This window comes from Clupea harengus, chromosome 22 (assembly GCF_900700415.2).
Source record: "Clupea harengus chromosome 22, Ch_v2.0.2, whole genome shotgun sequence".
Taxonomy (NCBI): domain Eukaryota; kingdom Metazoa; phylum Chordata; class Actinopteri; order Clupeiformes; family Clupeidae; genus Clupea; species Clupea harengus.
Window position 1 is genome coordinate 6,843,672 of NC_045173.1, and position 14,536 is coordinate 6,858,207.

Sequence of the window (14,536 nt, forward strand, 5' to 3'; positions counted from 1 at the left end):
TAACCAAGCACTTAAGAGCATGCACAGGCGTTTGTCTAAGCCCTATACAATCATACGTTTTGTTTATCTATTTGTGGTGTTCTCAAAGTGTGTGTGGGTTTGTGGTGAGGGGTTGTCTACTGATTAGAGTATAAGAAAAATCATGTTCTGGCAAAATGTCTTATTGCAGACCACCTAGATTAGGCTGTGTCAGTGCAATGACACCTATGGCATTTTGAATAGCCTAGCTGTATCAGTTGTATATTATACACTTGACAGTTAATATAGCCATACAAAGTTGAGTATGCAGTGGTCAGCAGCGGTGAATATTTTATCAACAAATTCACCTTAGGCTAGTGAACACTAACAGCCTAAATTAAATATTTTGAAATAACATCTGTACACAAATATGTATTTATTTGAAAGGTGCAAGCATATATTTGTTCTGGAAATTGTGACTACGGTTTTAATACAGTTCAAGTGCCAAATGCATTCCCATCTACAGATGGCTCTACCACTGTTAATGCTTGAGAGGTGGAACTACATTCTACTGAAGGCTGGCTCGGTTTCTCGGCGGATGAAAACAACGAAAGTGGAAGTCCCGAGCGCGCTGGTTACGTCACACGGCTGGCGACAGAATGTCTGAGTGAGGCGCGAGTAAGCTGCACGTGAATGTGAAATCTGGGAAAACAGTGCTAGTCAAGAGCGTGAGGATATGCCAGACAGAACAGACGACACGACCATGTCTGTCACAGACTCCAAATTCAAAACCAGTAAAGACTAAGCGATTTCAGCCGTATGTCATGTTATTTTAATGGGATGTGTGGCGTGTTTGTAACATTATAAATCGTGGATCATGAGGTATGATGACGGTGTATGCTCGGTCAATACGCTTTTTCATTCAATGAAACATCACTGGGTATTTTTATTAAATATGTTATCGTTTATTAGGTTAATGCAGCTATGTGAAACAGCTGACATTTCGGTGTTGGGTATGCTAACTTCTGCAGAGATCAGGCTGTTTCCAGGAGACACCTAGTTGGAACATAATCATAATTAGCGTTCCACGTGTAGGCTATCCATAAAGCAATCTGTGTACGTAAATTTAGTTTGAATCAATATGCTAAACAACTGAGGTTGCAATACCAGCCTACATTTTATCCCAGTGGAGCGTTGGTGACTTTGATAGATGGAATGATGCCTATTCTCCGCTTTATACACAAAGCTCTTAAACCAGATTCGAGATGCACAAGAAAAGTGGTACCAGAATTAAGAGTGGTGGTTTTGGAGCACTGTGTAATGATTTCATTCCTTGTATCACACCTTTTATGAAATTCTTAGATGTAGAGTCTATTTCGCTTGAATTACTGTTTGAGAAGGATTTGCAAGAAATCAGCTTTAAGGAGTGTAATGGCAACATCAGCTGGACAGTCTAGAAGTTGGTAGAGAGCAGATCTGAAGCTATAGTGAAATATGTTCTGTGGAAGTTGTCTCTTGCGTCCAACATGGAAGTGTCACCAACAACATTGTACTCGTATTCAGTTGATTATAGTTAAAGCAGTGGTTCCAAACTTTTCATGGCAGCTCCCCCTCCCCTTCCCCCTGACAATGAGAAGAAAAGTTGTAGATATTCACTAAAGCTAGCATTCTAACCAGCTAGCCCCAGCCTATCCTCTCATAATACCACTTTGTACCTCAAGAGGTGTTGGTGAAAGTCAATGTACTGAATACAGCAAGGCAAAGCAAGGATGCAGTGACTAGCATAAGCCCACACTATTAGGAATGGTGTTTTTAATTGATAAAATCCCATTGTATTAAATAATGAGAGAGTGATTATTGATTTGTGGAGAAATGGAACGCTCCATTTTTTTTTAAACTACAGAGCCTCAATCCATTTTCAGAGTGCTGGACTGAATTTACGAATGGACCCAAGTAAGCATGGCTATCCTGTAGTTAGTATCAACCAGTAGCTCAGTAGCCGACATATAGCCCCTTTAATGCTGTTGTTCGTAAGATATATCTTGAAGAGGCAATATGTCAGCCCAAGATACCTCTGGAAGGTTTATCTCTACACCATGACTCAGAAAAAAAGTTTGTATAGCCTACAAATGTGTTGATATCCGGATGTATGCATTGACTGCGATGTAAGGCCAAGATTTGAGATGCATTAGGCCTACATTGTGTGCTTCATTAAATAAAACAAAAAAATAGGTATAAAATGAAATAGCCAATCAGTTTGAATCCCTTGTGAATACAAAACTATTAGTTATCTACAAGTGGATTTATTTTTTATTTTGATCTGCATATTATTTCTTGTTGATGTTCATCTTTCCAATCTGACATACTCTCATCCTACTCATCTCATGCATGCTCAAACCTATGTGCATGGCAATATTCGATTCCAGAAACATGGATTCAGAAGGTTTCTCTAAATGTTGGTTGGTTGCAATCTGCAGCCTTACCACTAGATGCCACTAAATCCTACATACTCTACCTTTAAGGGAACTCTTTAAGGGAGATGGTTTGGGAAACGCATGTAGAAAAGTAAACATCTTTAGTAAGGTATACCTTTCGAGTCTTCATAGAATGCCAAGAGATGCCGTACCTGGGAAATGCACCCCTGCTTGGGTTTTTTTTAGTGCTGTTTAAATAATGAAAAGGCAGTGACTCTGTGATTTAAGAAATCATCACACGGGAGGACATGGTAAGAGGTCATGCATTAAAATGTTCATGTTAGCACCTTCGTATTGTATAGCCAATTGCTTCTCACAGTCCTCTGTCCATTCTGTGTGTGTGCTAAAAAAACTGGTGTTTGTACACAGTCCTGGCTCTGTAAATGGGAAACAAAGCTGCTCAGACCAAGCCATACACTGTTCCAGCCAATCAACAACTTCCTTCAGGAGCACGGAAGGGAGGGGTGGGATTTCATTGGCTATTATGCTCAGATGTTAACAACTTTTCGCCAGAATGGCAGACTGTACCTTTAATGTGCAATGCAATACTCCACAATATCACTGTGAGAAGGTGTCATACAACTGATTGTCTCAATAAATATGTACTATTTATAGTGTGAAGTCTTCAAAACACAAAGTCTGTCATAAGACTGCCTCTAATACACTATAGTTACTGCAGCTGAAACATTTAATTGCCTTGTCATTGTCATGGTTACACAGTATTGCACGGAGGTAGCAAAGGAGGAATGGGGGTGCGCTTTGTGTAGGAGATGAGTGCCCTGAACACACACACCAGCTGACACCTTTCATTAGGCTGCGCCATACTCAGTAAAGGTCCAGCAGTGATTGGCAGTTGTTAAAATGAACAATGTGCCATTTGTAAATAGATGGTATTTGTACGTGTAAGCTGAGCTGCTCCTATGGACTGTCAAAGCGGCTTTACACTGTTGGACAACCCCACCCAACCCCCTTCCAACACACACACACACGCACCCCACCACCTCCTATGTCCTCAGTGACCCCTGCACACCCAAATTTCAGTTCCTGGGACTCTACTAAGAGGGTGGTTTAGTTGTCTTATTTTCTAGCCCTCAACCCCCAGCATTTTGCATGAGGTATGTAGGCACATTTGGGAGTTTAGACTTGGGGTTGGGAATACCACAACAGCTGCTATGGTCACTTGCTGGTGAGTGGAGTTACACAGCTTTAGATCGCACTGGCATTAGTCTGTGTGCTCTAACTGTCTGCCTAAAATTCAATTTATTTTGAGAAAGGACCATCCTCAGATGCTGAGACAAAGTGTAAGGTTCAGGATGGGATATGTAGTTCATTTGTTGTCTAGTTCTAAATGTCTCAGTTGCACAAACCAATTCAAGCATTTTTGTATTGTAAAATTATATAATTTCATAGATGAAATCCTATTATTGCCAAATATCACTTAAAAATCAAATAGTAAACAGTTTCACAGAAAAATGTATGATTGTTATTTCTTTCTACCCAGAGATTGTCGTTTTAATTGTACTCAGTAAACGGTGTCGTGTGAGATTAAATCTGTTGAGGCTGCATATTGATTTTACTACTTGAAGAATTTTTCTATAATGAAACATTTAAACATCCTTTTCCAGTCACACATAAAGTAAACCCAAGCAGGACAAACATATGCTCCATATAGAGCAGGACATCCTAATGACGTCAGGTATCATATAAAAATGGACATAATTCACAATACGTACCCAGGTTCCACGCAAATTTTGCTTCAAAACTGGATGGTGAGGTCATCTCTCAGGAGGGATATGTCATTCATCTGGTTGTGTGTGCGTGTGGGGGGGTGGTTATTGTAAGCAACAGGCTGGTGACATCATCCCCTCTCATAGTGTATGTTCTAAACACAGGTTGTGAGGCTAAAAAATAGCCTCAGTTCCCAAACCAAACGGCGAGTGATTTGTTTTTCTTACAAAAAGACACCATTAAGGGAAGTGAGGTCACGACCAGGTGTTCTTGTCTAATAAAAATCTAATATGGGGGGTGGATTGGGTAAGAGAGCCTATGACAGAGCCTTCACAGTATCAAATATACCAATATTTCAGTTTTTACATGCCTAGTCACAACAGCTGCAATATACCTCTTGGTATATATAAGTCTCTTGGTGAAATATATTAATTACAGAAGCTTTACTTGTCTCCCAATCTGAAATGGTGGGGCTTTTTACAGATGTCCACGTGGTGGGAAAGCTTAACCCAAACCCATGCACAGAAAATAAATGGCAATTTTCCTTAACATGATCTTGCTCCAGTCTCTGAGAGATGAGGTCACTGCCCGACACCTCACTGATCTCTCCGCCACAGCCCTGGCTGCCCCTGCAGCTGTGGGCTGCACAGGTCAAAGGGCAAGCTGTTAGCTCGGTTAACTAGCTGTCTCACTGGCTCATCTCTGCAGGGCTCACCCTGGATCAGGTTTTACCCTCAACATATATAGTGCTAACCCTCCCCTCCCCAACACAGCTCTCCTCACTGCCGGAATGGCTCCCCTCCAACCCCCCACCCCTCGCCATCCCTTGGAGAGTGCCATCGATCAAGTCCAATTACAAGCTCTTAGGACCAAGACTGGCTGGCCAACCAGCTGCAGCCCAGCTCTTGCCCTTTGATAACCTCTCTGTTGTGCATGTCACTTAGGGAGACATCTTTAGGGGGATGGGATTGATCTCTGGCCACTCTAGCCATATTGTGTTGTCACTTAGGAGCTTGGAAGTGGAACAACTCCACATTCGAAATTAATTTCAATTTCAATTGCTAAAAAGCACTACACTGAGAACCGATTTCTTTCTCTTGTTCACAACAAAATAAAGGGATAAACAGCAGTTTGTTTTCGGTTTGTCTACTAAAATGTGACATTTCATCATCCATTGCGTTTTTGTATATTTGGATGCGCAAATAAAAAAAATATCATAAAGGATGCAAATCCTGGAGCTAAACCCTTATGCGGGCAAATAAATAACATTGCATACAATACTTCTGTATTTAACATTGCATCTCAACTTCATTGTGGCTGTTCTTCAGTGCCACCTGTTGGTTGGTCATACACATTACTAACTTGTCCCACTAAAATGGAGAATTTAAGAATGCTTTGTGAATAATAGTCTTGAATTGTCCATTTTCATATCTTAACACCACTGTTTAAAAACAGCAACAGCCTTTGTGTGATAAATCGTATTATATTCCGTCATCTTTCCTCTATCGAGTTTTGTCTTGGACTCTTTGATAAAGAACTGCATGAGATTCATTCCAAGTATTCATCATTTCAGAGAGCAACAGCACTTAGTTTTCAGAAGAATCTACGTAAATGGATTTTATTTCATTCATTTGGGTACAATATCCACTTCAGGCTTCAAGAAATGAGATGGCCTTCAACAATTACCACCAAAGTTTATATACTCACATACACACTCATACACACTAAGCTAATGGTGACTGAAAAAATGGAACCTTTCCCAATTCCAGCACATCTCAAATTTGTGTGACAACAAAAAGGAAATGTGACTTAGAATTAACTGTAATAAAAATTATAATTCATAATATTAATCTGTGATAATTCAGGACCATTTTTGTATCATGGAATTTGGAAAGGTTGCAATCAATGTAAAGAGGCGGGATGTCTGAGCATGGATGGTGAGTAATCAGTTATATCATTACTTGGTCACCAGTGGAGGTTAGAAGTTGACACATCATGCCCCTGACCACTGGTCTAGGGTCAGTTTCAAAGGTGGGAATAGAGGAGTCATGACCTGATCTTACAGCAGCAGCCAGGAGCGGAGTGGTCCGTTTTACAAACAGCTCTCTGGTGGACAAACTTCTACGTATTCACATACACTCAGGACAGCCATGCAGAGGAGGTAGGGGGGGCTAGCATTTATTGAGAAGAGGAATATTCTTTCTTTAAAAAAAAAAAAAAAAGAATGAATATGATAAATCAGAAAGATAAAATGACACATTTGTTGTTGCTGGTGCTCCTGAAGGGATGGCAGAGGCCCAGCTGAGCACGAACAAGTGATGGCTGGAAGCAGAAGCAGAAGCAGCAGCAGGTCCCTGGCCCTTGCCCCCCTACTCAGGCCCTCTGTCGGGCAGCAGGCTAAGGCTCCCTCTCTTCTCCAAGCTGTATATGGTATGCTAGACGGCTGTAGTGGGATGGATAGCACGGCAGGTCAAAGCGATCAGAGGTGGTGCGGCTAGTCATCCAGGAAGAAGTAGTTCCCAGACTTTTTCTGCTCCACATCCTTGGAGGAGAAAACAAAATGCAATTAATTATAATTTTAAACAAATACATTAAAACCCCCCTGAAAATCCACGGCGTAACTGCTGTGTACAGAAGTAGGTGATGAGGCAGTAAAAGTAGTTCTAATCTTGCCAGCAAGGTTTCTGACTAAAGTCCTTCTTCAGCTGTGCTTAATTAATATCATTATCATCAATCTCTCACGTTTGGTGGTTTTAAAATAAATTCGGCATGCCTCATTGATGGCGAACTGACGCATCCCTATGCATTGAATCAAACCGGAAATACGGTCACTTGTTATAGATTGACACACAAGACTAAAACTAGCCATTGGGGAAGCATCTGAATATTCTTAGAGTAACCATTGGAAGACTTACAATGCGCATGTAGACACAAGTGGCTTTCTGACTCTGGAAGGTAAAATCCCCTTTAATACTTCTGCAATTTTTTTTAATACTTCTGCAATACTGAAAATTATAGTACATGAAACTGTTTCGGTTCCGGTGCGCCTGCAGTTTGGCCGCACTGACGAGAACTCCATCGCTGCTACTTAGGTTATTATAAGTGTATTTATGTTTAGCATATTTATTTTGTATATTTAGTACGTTTATTATATGTTTATCATATGTGTAATTTATGTCCAGAGTACTTATATGTTATGATATATTAGGTTAGGTTGCTGTGCGGTGTCTTGTCTTGTCTTAAGAATTTCAATGCCCAGTCTGACTGTGTTGTTCTGTGCATCTGACAATAAGACTTGAAACTTGTATTTGCCCTACTCTCAGTGCCATCGCAGGACCAAATCCAGGCAAGAAAGTTTACAAAGCAGTTGCTGTTAAATATTTATTTGATGAAGTGACTTGCCGCAGCAAATACAAATTATAAAACAATTGGGTTCTATTTAATTATTTAGCTGTTTCTGATTGGACGAGAGATGTTCCATGAGTTGGAATATCCCAGGACATCCCAACTCGGACTTTTCACAGCTAATAATAAATCACTCCACGATGAAACATTCTATAGCACGTTGATACAATTAAGCAATAACCGTTAATTCAAAGTTCTTATAATTCCAAAAGACGTTGACAATGGAACTATTTTTTTGTTGCGGAGAAACAATGGCGAAATAAACATTTTTTAATCCATAACTTCGTGTTTAAATGTGAATTGGTTGACTATAAAATTGTTTTGTAAAAGCAATATAGTACGAGTGCGAGTGGGGTAGGTAAGGGATATTCCCACGGGTGTTATTGCCTGCGCCACTCGGCCTCCGGCCTCGTGGCTACGGCCGAACACCACCCGTGGGAATATCCCTTACCTACCCCACTCGCACTCGTACTATATTGCTTAAATATCCGATGGCATGACTGACAGAGCTAAAGGCTGAGGACCACTGACCAGCAGGGTCAAATCTGTGCCCTATAGAGAAGGAAGGTGATCTTCAAGAGACGCGGTACCAAGCTGGACCTATTCTCGTTCTTCAGTTACCAACACTGACTACTCTAAACCATTTACTGAGCCATCAAGCGAATAGGTTGCTAGAATGACTGCAACTCCAATCTCTTTTTATGGGCTAAATTACAAGAATTTGGTCCAATTATTACATCCCTTTCAATATTCCAACACACAGATGAGTTGAGTGTGTCCCCATACCTTAATGGAATTTTGTTTGTTGATCCTTGGTCGAAAGTTGTTGGGGTCTCTCCTGAAGGTAATCTCCAGCAAGGAGAGGAACTTGTTCATTCCAGCGAGCAGAGTCTGCGGCCTGAAGGGTCAAGAGTTTACATATTTATTTATAAAAAGTTTTTACCCCTACTTCATATATTTTCTTCCATAACAAGTTATAAATCTATATAGATCTAACCTGTTCATATATGGCTGGGTAAACCAACATCTGGACATCTTTACAGCAATGTGAAAATATTACCATTTGTACTTTGATTGACATCACATTGTTTGCATCACGACCGGCCTGCCAGCCTTTTAATGTTTTTCAATGCTCCCCCTATGCTAAAATAGCTGTATATCTGATCTTAAACCAGCCTTTTAAAGTGTCTCAATGCTAATGCTATGCTAATATAGCTGTATATCTGATCTTAAACCAGCCTTTTAAAGTGTTTCAATGCTAAGCTAATATAGCTGTATATCTGATCTTAAACATTAATTTGCGACTACATGTACTCACGTGTTTGCAACTGTGCTTCTTGATGGGATTCCATCAAACACAATTACTCGGTCGGCAAGATAGGTGGCCATGATGAAGTCGTGCTCCACAACAAACGCGGTTTTCTTGGCATGGAGAATGAATCTGGAGAATAAATTCACGCCAAATGTAAGTACAGCCATTGTTTAGGAAAGGGCAGAACAAGCAGATGTTGTGTCTGGCCTCTCACCTTTTGACGACCCTAGCAGCCATTAGACGCTGCTCAGAGTCCAGGTAGGCAGACGGCTCGTCGATCAGATAGACGTCAGCAGGTTTGCCCAGACACAGAGCCAGGGCTACTCTCTGCAGCTCTCCTCCTGACAGGTTCTGGACCTGCATGTAGACACCATCATCAGCACTGGGAAATCCTCACTTTCCATTCCATCACATACTTAATTACTTGTTCTCCTCAACCAAAATACTGAAGCCCATTTCAAACATTAACTGGAAATCTCAGGGGAACAAGGTCTGGAGAATGCCCAAGGCTACCCCTGCATACATGTAGCCTTGGACAGGTAAATTAACACAACACTAACTGAATTGAAGAATAGAATTTGAATTCAAGAAAAAGTTAGGTCACTTACATCCTGGTCGATGATACTCTCAATCTGCATGGGCTTCATGACATCAGTGACAAATTGTGGATGCATGTAAGCGTCCCTGATCTTATCATGCATCAGTGCACGCACACTTCCCTTAAAGAAAACACACACCACAACAGGATCAGTTGGACCATTTTTGAATTATGAGAGAAATTACAACTGAACAGTCTTTCAATCGCCTGTTTAAATGTCAGTGTTTTTAAAATACACCTACATATGTCACACTGCTATCCACTGGAAATACAGCAGAACTATATGGGGCAAGACTGAAACATATTGTTTGGTATAAAGCCAATGTCTTGTTACTGTTGATGCAGCATAGGGATTAGCTTGATGCAGAATGGTGATCGGACTCACTTTGAATTTTGGGCTGATCTTCTGGGGTTTGTAGCTGACGTTCAAGAGGGGTACATCACCTTAAAAAGTCAGACAGAGTGGATTCAATATCGGGTTAAAACACTTACATTGCAACTAAGGGGAAGGCTGAAATGCCACCTTGCAAAAATATCTGAAATTACAGCTATTGGTACTCACCTCCTTCATCTGGTTTTAGTCGGCCAGCCAGCATTCTGATGAATGTAGTCTTGCCAGTTCCTAAAAAATGAACAAGGTTAATGAGTAACTTGCTTTGTTAGAGTGCCAGACTCACCACCAACCCTCCCATTTCAACCGTTTCCTTTCAGCGGCTCGGACTACTCGGACTCACTCACCGTTCTCTCCCAGCATGACCATAATCTCAGAGTCAGTGAACTCCCCCGCCACGATGGCCAGTTCAAAGTCGCCCATGGCCTTTCTCATTTTAGGGTACTGGTAGCGGCACATCTTCTTTATCTCCTCCTCATTGGCCGTTTCCGCAACTTTGAACACCAGTGATGTCTCACGGAAGCGAAGATTCTCAGTGGGAACATACCCATCCAGGAAGATATTGATTCCTGATTAAATAGATTGCAGATCAGTCAGCCTCTGTGATGCTGGCATACAGCAGGTCTGCAAACTGGAGGGCAATATTTTCAATTCATATTGTTGAAGGCTTGGGAGAAGTAAAAGTAAGAGGGCCTTACCTTCCCTGACACTGAAAGGCATGGTGACAACCCCATAGCAACTGGGCACGCCATACAGGCAGCAGATGAAGTCTGACAGGTAGTCCAGCACACTCAGATCATGTTCCACTACAATGATGTACCTGTGCATAGAAAGGAAGCCAACACCATGTAACAAAACAGCACTCAGATGGCTGGCCAAATTATGATGCAAGCGGAACATGCACACACACACACAGCCTTACCTGTCTGGAGTGATGAGGGAACGAATGGTGATGGCAGCTTTTAAACGCTGCTTCACATCCAGGTAACTGGAGGGCTCGTCAAACATAAAACTGATGAAAACACAAAGAAAAACAAACTAATCTGAGTGGAACAGAAAAAGATGAATAAAGAAAGTTTCTGATGGACCATTTTCCACAAAACAAGTAATGTTAAAATAAAACTACATATACACTCCATCTGAGTGCTAAATACAACTGGTTACAATACAGCATAAAGCAGCCTCATCAGTGTGTGGCCATCACTCACATGTCTGCTCTCTGGATGCACACCACAGCACAGGCAAAACGCTGGAGCTCTCCTCCAGACAGATCCTCCACATTCCTCCCCCTCAGATGGGTCAGATCTGACAAAGCACAACACCAAGTCTGTTAACTGGCAGCCACACAACCCATCAGCACGCACAATCAAGCTAAAAACACATCACATTATCACATATGAAATGACAAATCAATGTCTTATGTTCAGTATTATTAAATTGTTCAGTATTAAAAATCCCTGAAATATTTCAACCAACAATTAGTGGGATAAAGTTCAAATATCCATGTTCTGCTGACCTATACACACATTAAAAATGACGATCTGAAATAGTTAGCCAATGTTGATAAAAAGTAAAGAGTCTTAATCACACATACCGAGCATATCACAGACCGTATGTTCTGTTTTAGTGTCATCCTTTCTGCTCAGAATAGAACCAACGCTCCCCTAGTGGTGAAACAGTAACCACAGAACACAAGAAATCATCAAACAAATAATTTCACGGTACACTAACAGTCAATACTGTTAATACTGTAAACATTAACGGAAAAAACTCAGGCCAAGTGCTTTACATAAAAATGCAAAGGCATGCAATGTGTCGATCTGTGAACTGAACTGACCTTGACCGTCTTAGGAATCTGGTCCACATACTGGGGTTTCACAATAGCCTTCAGGTCATCCTCCAGGATCTTGGTGAAGTAATTCTGAAGCTCAGACCCCCTGAAATAGGTCAGGATCTCTTGCCAATCTGGTGGGGCCTGCATAAAAAGAAAATTCTATCTTATTATTTCTTCCCCTACAGCTATGACAGTTTGTCAGAAATATATTCTGAAAGGTACTTCAGTGTCAAACTGTTTATATTTTTCAAGAGACGAAATAACATTCAACAACTGTGCTTAACCATGCATTCATCTTAATGAAGGCCAATTCGTCATTCAATGAGGGAAGCCATGTGGGTGATCAAAACAAATCAAACTCACATCAAATCTTCCCAGGTTAGGCTTCTGTTTCCCAGCAAGGATCTTAAGTGCAGTTGACTTTCCGATACCATTGGTGCCCACCAGTCCCAAAACTTCGCCTGGTCTAGGGATAGGCAACCTGTCCAAGAAGCATCATTACATAACCTTAGGTTGGGCCATCATCACAGGGAATAAACCACATGATTTACTCCTGACAGGAACCTGGGATGCATTTACACAGAAACGGTTAACTCACCGATGCAACTTGAATGAGTTGGCACAGTATCTGTGAGTGGTCTCTTTCTCAAGGTTGCTTGGCAGGTTAACAATTGACAAGGCCCCGAAAGGACATTTCTAAATGAATAATAAAACAAAAGGTTAAGGTCAAAAAAGTAAGTAAAGTAAAAACTACTTGACATAGAAAAATGGTGTGAGAAAACAATGTTATACCTTGATGCAAATACCACATCCAATGCAGAGAGATTCAGAAATCCAGACAATTTTGGACTGACTGGTCACCTCTATGCATAGTTTGCCTAGAAAATACAAAAAAAGAAGTAACTGGTAGATCCCACAGGAAGGCCAGACCTTTAGTCTGGTTCAGTATACAGAATATAAGTTTCCTTTCACAAAAATAATAAGGGGAAAAAAGAAAATTTGCAAAGGTAATTTCTCAGGAATCAATAGTCCTAACTGATGTTTTGACTTACCCATTCGGACAACTGGACAGCTTTTCTTGCACTCCTGCCGGCATTTCTTTGGTTTGCACTTGTCTTGGTTGACAATAGCGATTCGAGTCGGTTTTTCCGACATTCTGCCTGCCTCTTCTCAAGACAGGGCAGAGCAGACTCCTTAGCCCGAATAGGGACCTCTGTAAGATATACATTTATTTATGAGTACATCACTGGCATAATCATATATTTAAAATGCTTGTTAAAGTCGAGACCAAACCCTTTAACCGTGTAAGAAAACAGCCCTAAACCTACTGGAAGTTTACCAAAACGTCTAATTTTATTAAAACTGCTAGCTACTAAACAGTGACACACAACATTCCTTAACCGATTATTATTTAGCAAAATCATAACAGTGGGTAAATTTGTACTTAACGACTAATCTCACTTAATTCACTAACATCAGGTTAGTTAACCCTCTGCTTTTCAATTGTTGCTAGTTAGCTATCTAGATATGTTATCAGCGTTGGTCTGGCTAGCAACCATCAGTCAATTCATTTTGATTAGTGTTACTGGTTTGTCTAACGTTATTCAGAAACAACTCTTCAAGGGTTCAGACCATAGCCATATGGTACAGACGACTCGATTACCCTGACTACGATAACGTCACGTCAACCAACCTCCGCTAACGCGACTGCGAAAGGGATAGTACCGGTCCGCCGTTCATTCTTGAAAAATCCCTGATAGCTACTTAAATAACGTTAGCTTGCTATCCACCATAAGTTAACAATCTGACGCTAGCATCTGTTCATAAAGTTAACAGTAGATAGTCGAAGGGTTACCATTAAATATCCACAGCGGATGAGTTGGGTTTAGCTTGCAAATATACCGTGATAGCCGATTTGGCTTGGCTAACGTTATGTTAATGTCTGCGAATTCATAGCTAGCTAACGTTGGCTAGCTGGAAACCAAACCTACGTTTGTAACGTTAGACATCTAGGCTGACGTTGTTGAAGCAGGTCTACGCGCTTTTGCGTTTCACAAACTACAATACCCGCCTTCATGTAGATTAGAATCTGGATTACACTGAAGTTGTCATCGTAATCACGTTAAGGTTGGTAACGAGCACACTTAACATGCTGTCAAATTCTCAAGCTGACACAAGTCACATGAGGCATGGTTTTAAATGGGTACCGTTTTGTTGCAAAAACTCCTCAAAGATCGGAGCACGAATGTAACCCACATGTCCACGGGCTGAAAAGTAGTGGTGCTTCGACGCTTGTTAAACAACATTAGCTAGCAACATTCCCTTGAGTAAACTAACGCTAGCTCCACCACGTCATGCTAACTACGACACCGGGATGGCAATTATACAAATGAATCAATATACTCATTGGGTGATGTATATTTTGCCATTGTTTTCTGATTCCGTTCATACTTACGGTAAACAATCGTCCAGGCTCCTCTAGATGACCTTATCTGTTATGATCTTGGCTATAAATTCAACTATTACAGAGCAACGTGGTGCTCTCGCTGAACAGCGAAAAAGCCGGGGAGGAAATATGGCGCGCCCGTACGTAAACGTCGGCGTCAAACTGTAGGCGCTGTTGCTTGACGTATTTCCGGTGACCAAAAGAGCTAAAGGAGGTACGTGTATAAATAAACACTTATTTATTTAGCTAACTTTCATAGGCAAACTCTGTCAGGGTGAACATTAGTACATAAACACAATTGCAGTCCTCACAGATAGGCCTGGAATAATAAATATATTTTATACAAATTGTATTGCTCTTGGTTTGACAATGGAAATGTGTTAGTTGGAC

General features: G+C 41.0%; 1 protein-coding gene across 2 annotated transcripts; it reads right to left on the bottom strand.

The window, feature by feature from the left end:
* Positions 1-5,746: 5,746 nt before the first annotated feature.
* On the bottom strand, positions 5,747-14,310 carry abce1 (ATP-binding cassette, sub-family E (OABP), member 1). 2 transcript variants are annotated; one of them, XM_012831324.3, is made up of 18 exons: positions 14,156-14,310; positions 12,753-12,913; positions 12,493-12,578; positions 12,299-12,396; positions 12,064-12,181; positions 11,704-11,841; positions 11,461-11,530; positions 11,075-11,171; positions 10,789-10,878; positions 10,565-10,686; positions 10,214-10,435; positions 10,038-10,097; positions 9,861-9,919; positions 9,486-9,596; positions 9,092-9,234; positions 8,884-9,006; positions 8,352-8,463; positions 5,747-6,702 (listed from the first exon to the last, which is right to left on the bottom strand). In XM_012831324.3, exons 2-18 carry the CDS (start codon positions 12,853-12,855, stop codon positions 6,655-6,657), a joined length of 1,800 nt encoding a protein of 599 aa, XP_012686778.1. In that variant the 5' UTR covers positions 12,856-12,913; positions 14,156-14,310; the 3' UTR covers positions 5,747-6,654. The 2 variants fall into 2 exon arrangements, with proteins under 2 accessions (XP_012686778.1, XP_031415924.1); XM_031560064.2 differs by lacking the exon at positions 14,156-14,310 and adding an exon at positions 13,556-13,639.
* Between the last annotated feature and the right edge of the window lie 226 nt (positions 14,311-14,536).

Bases quoted from the DNA above. Each gene is read 5' to 3' on its own strand.
- abce1 (XM_012831324.3), bottom strand. From the start codon at position 12,855: ATGTCGGAAAAACCGACTCGAATCGCTATTGTCAACCAAGACAAGTGC. The intron at 11,531-11,703 runs GTCAGTTCAGTT...TTTCACCACTAG, and splicing joins AGATTCCTAAGACGGTCAAG to GGGAGCGTTGGTTCTATTCT. The intron at 9,920-10,037 runs GTGAGTACCAAT...TGACTTTTTAAG, and splicing joins ACTAAAACCAGATGAAGGAG to GTGATGTACCCCTCTTGAAC.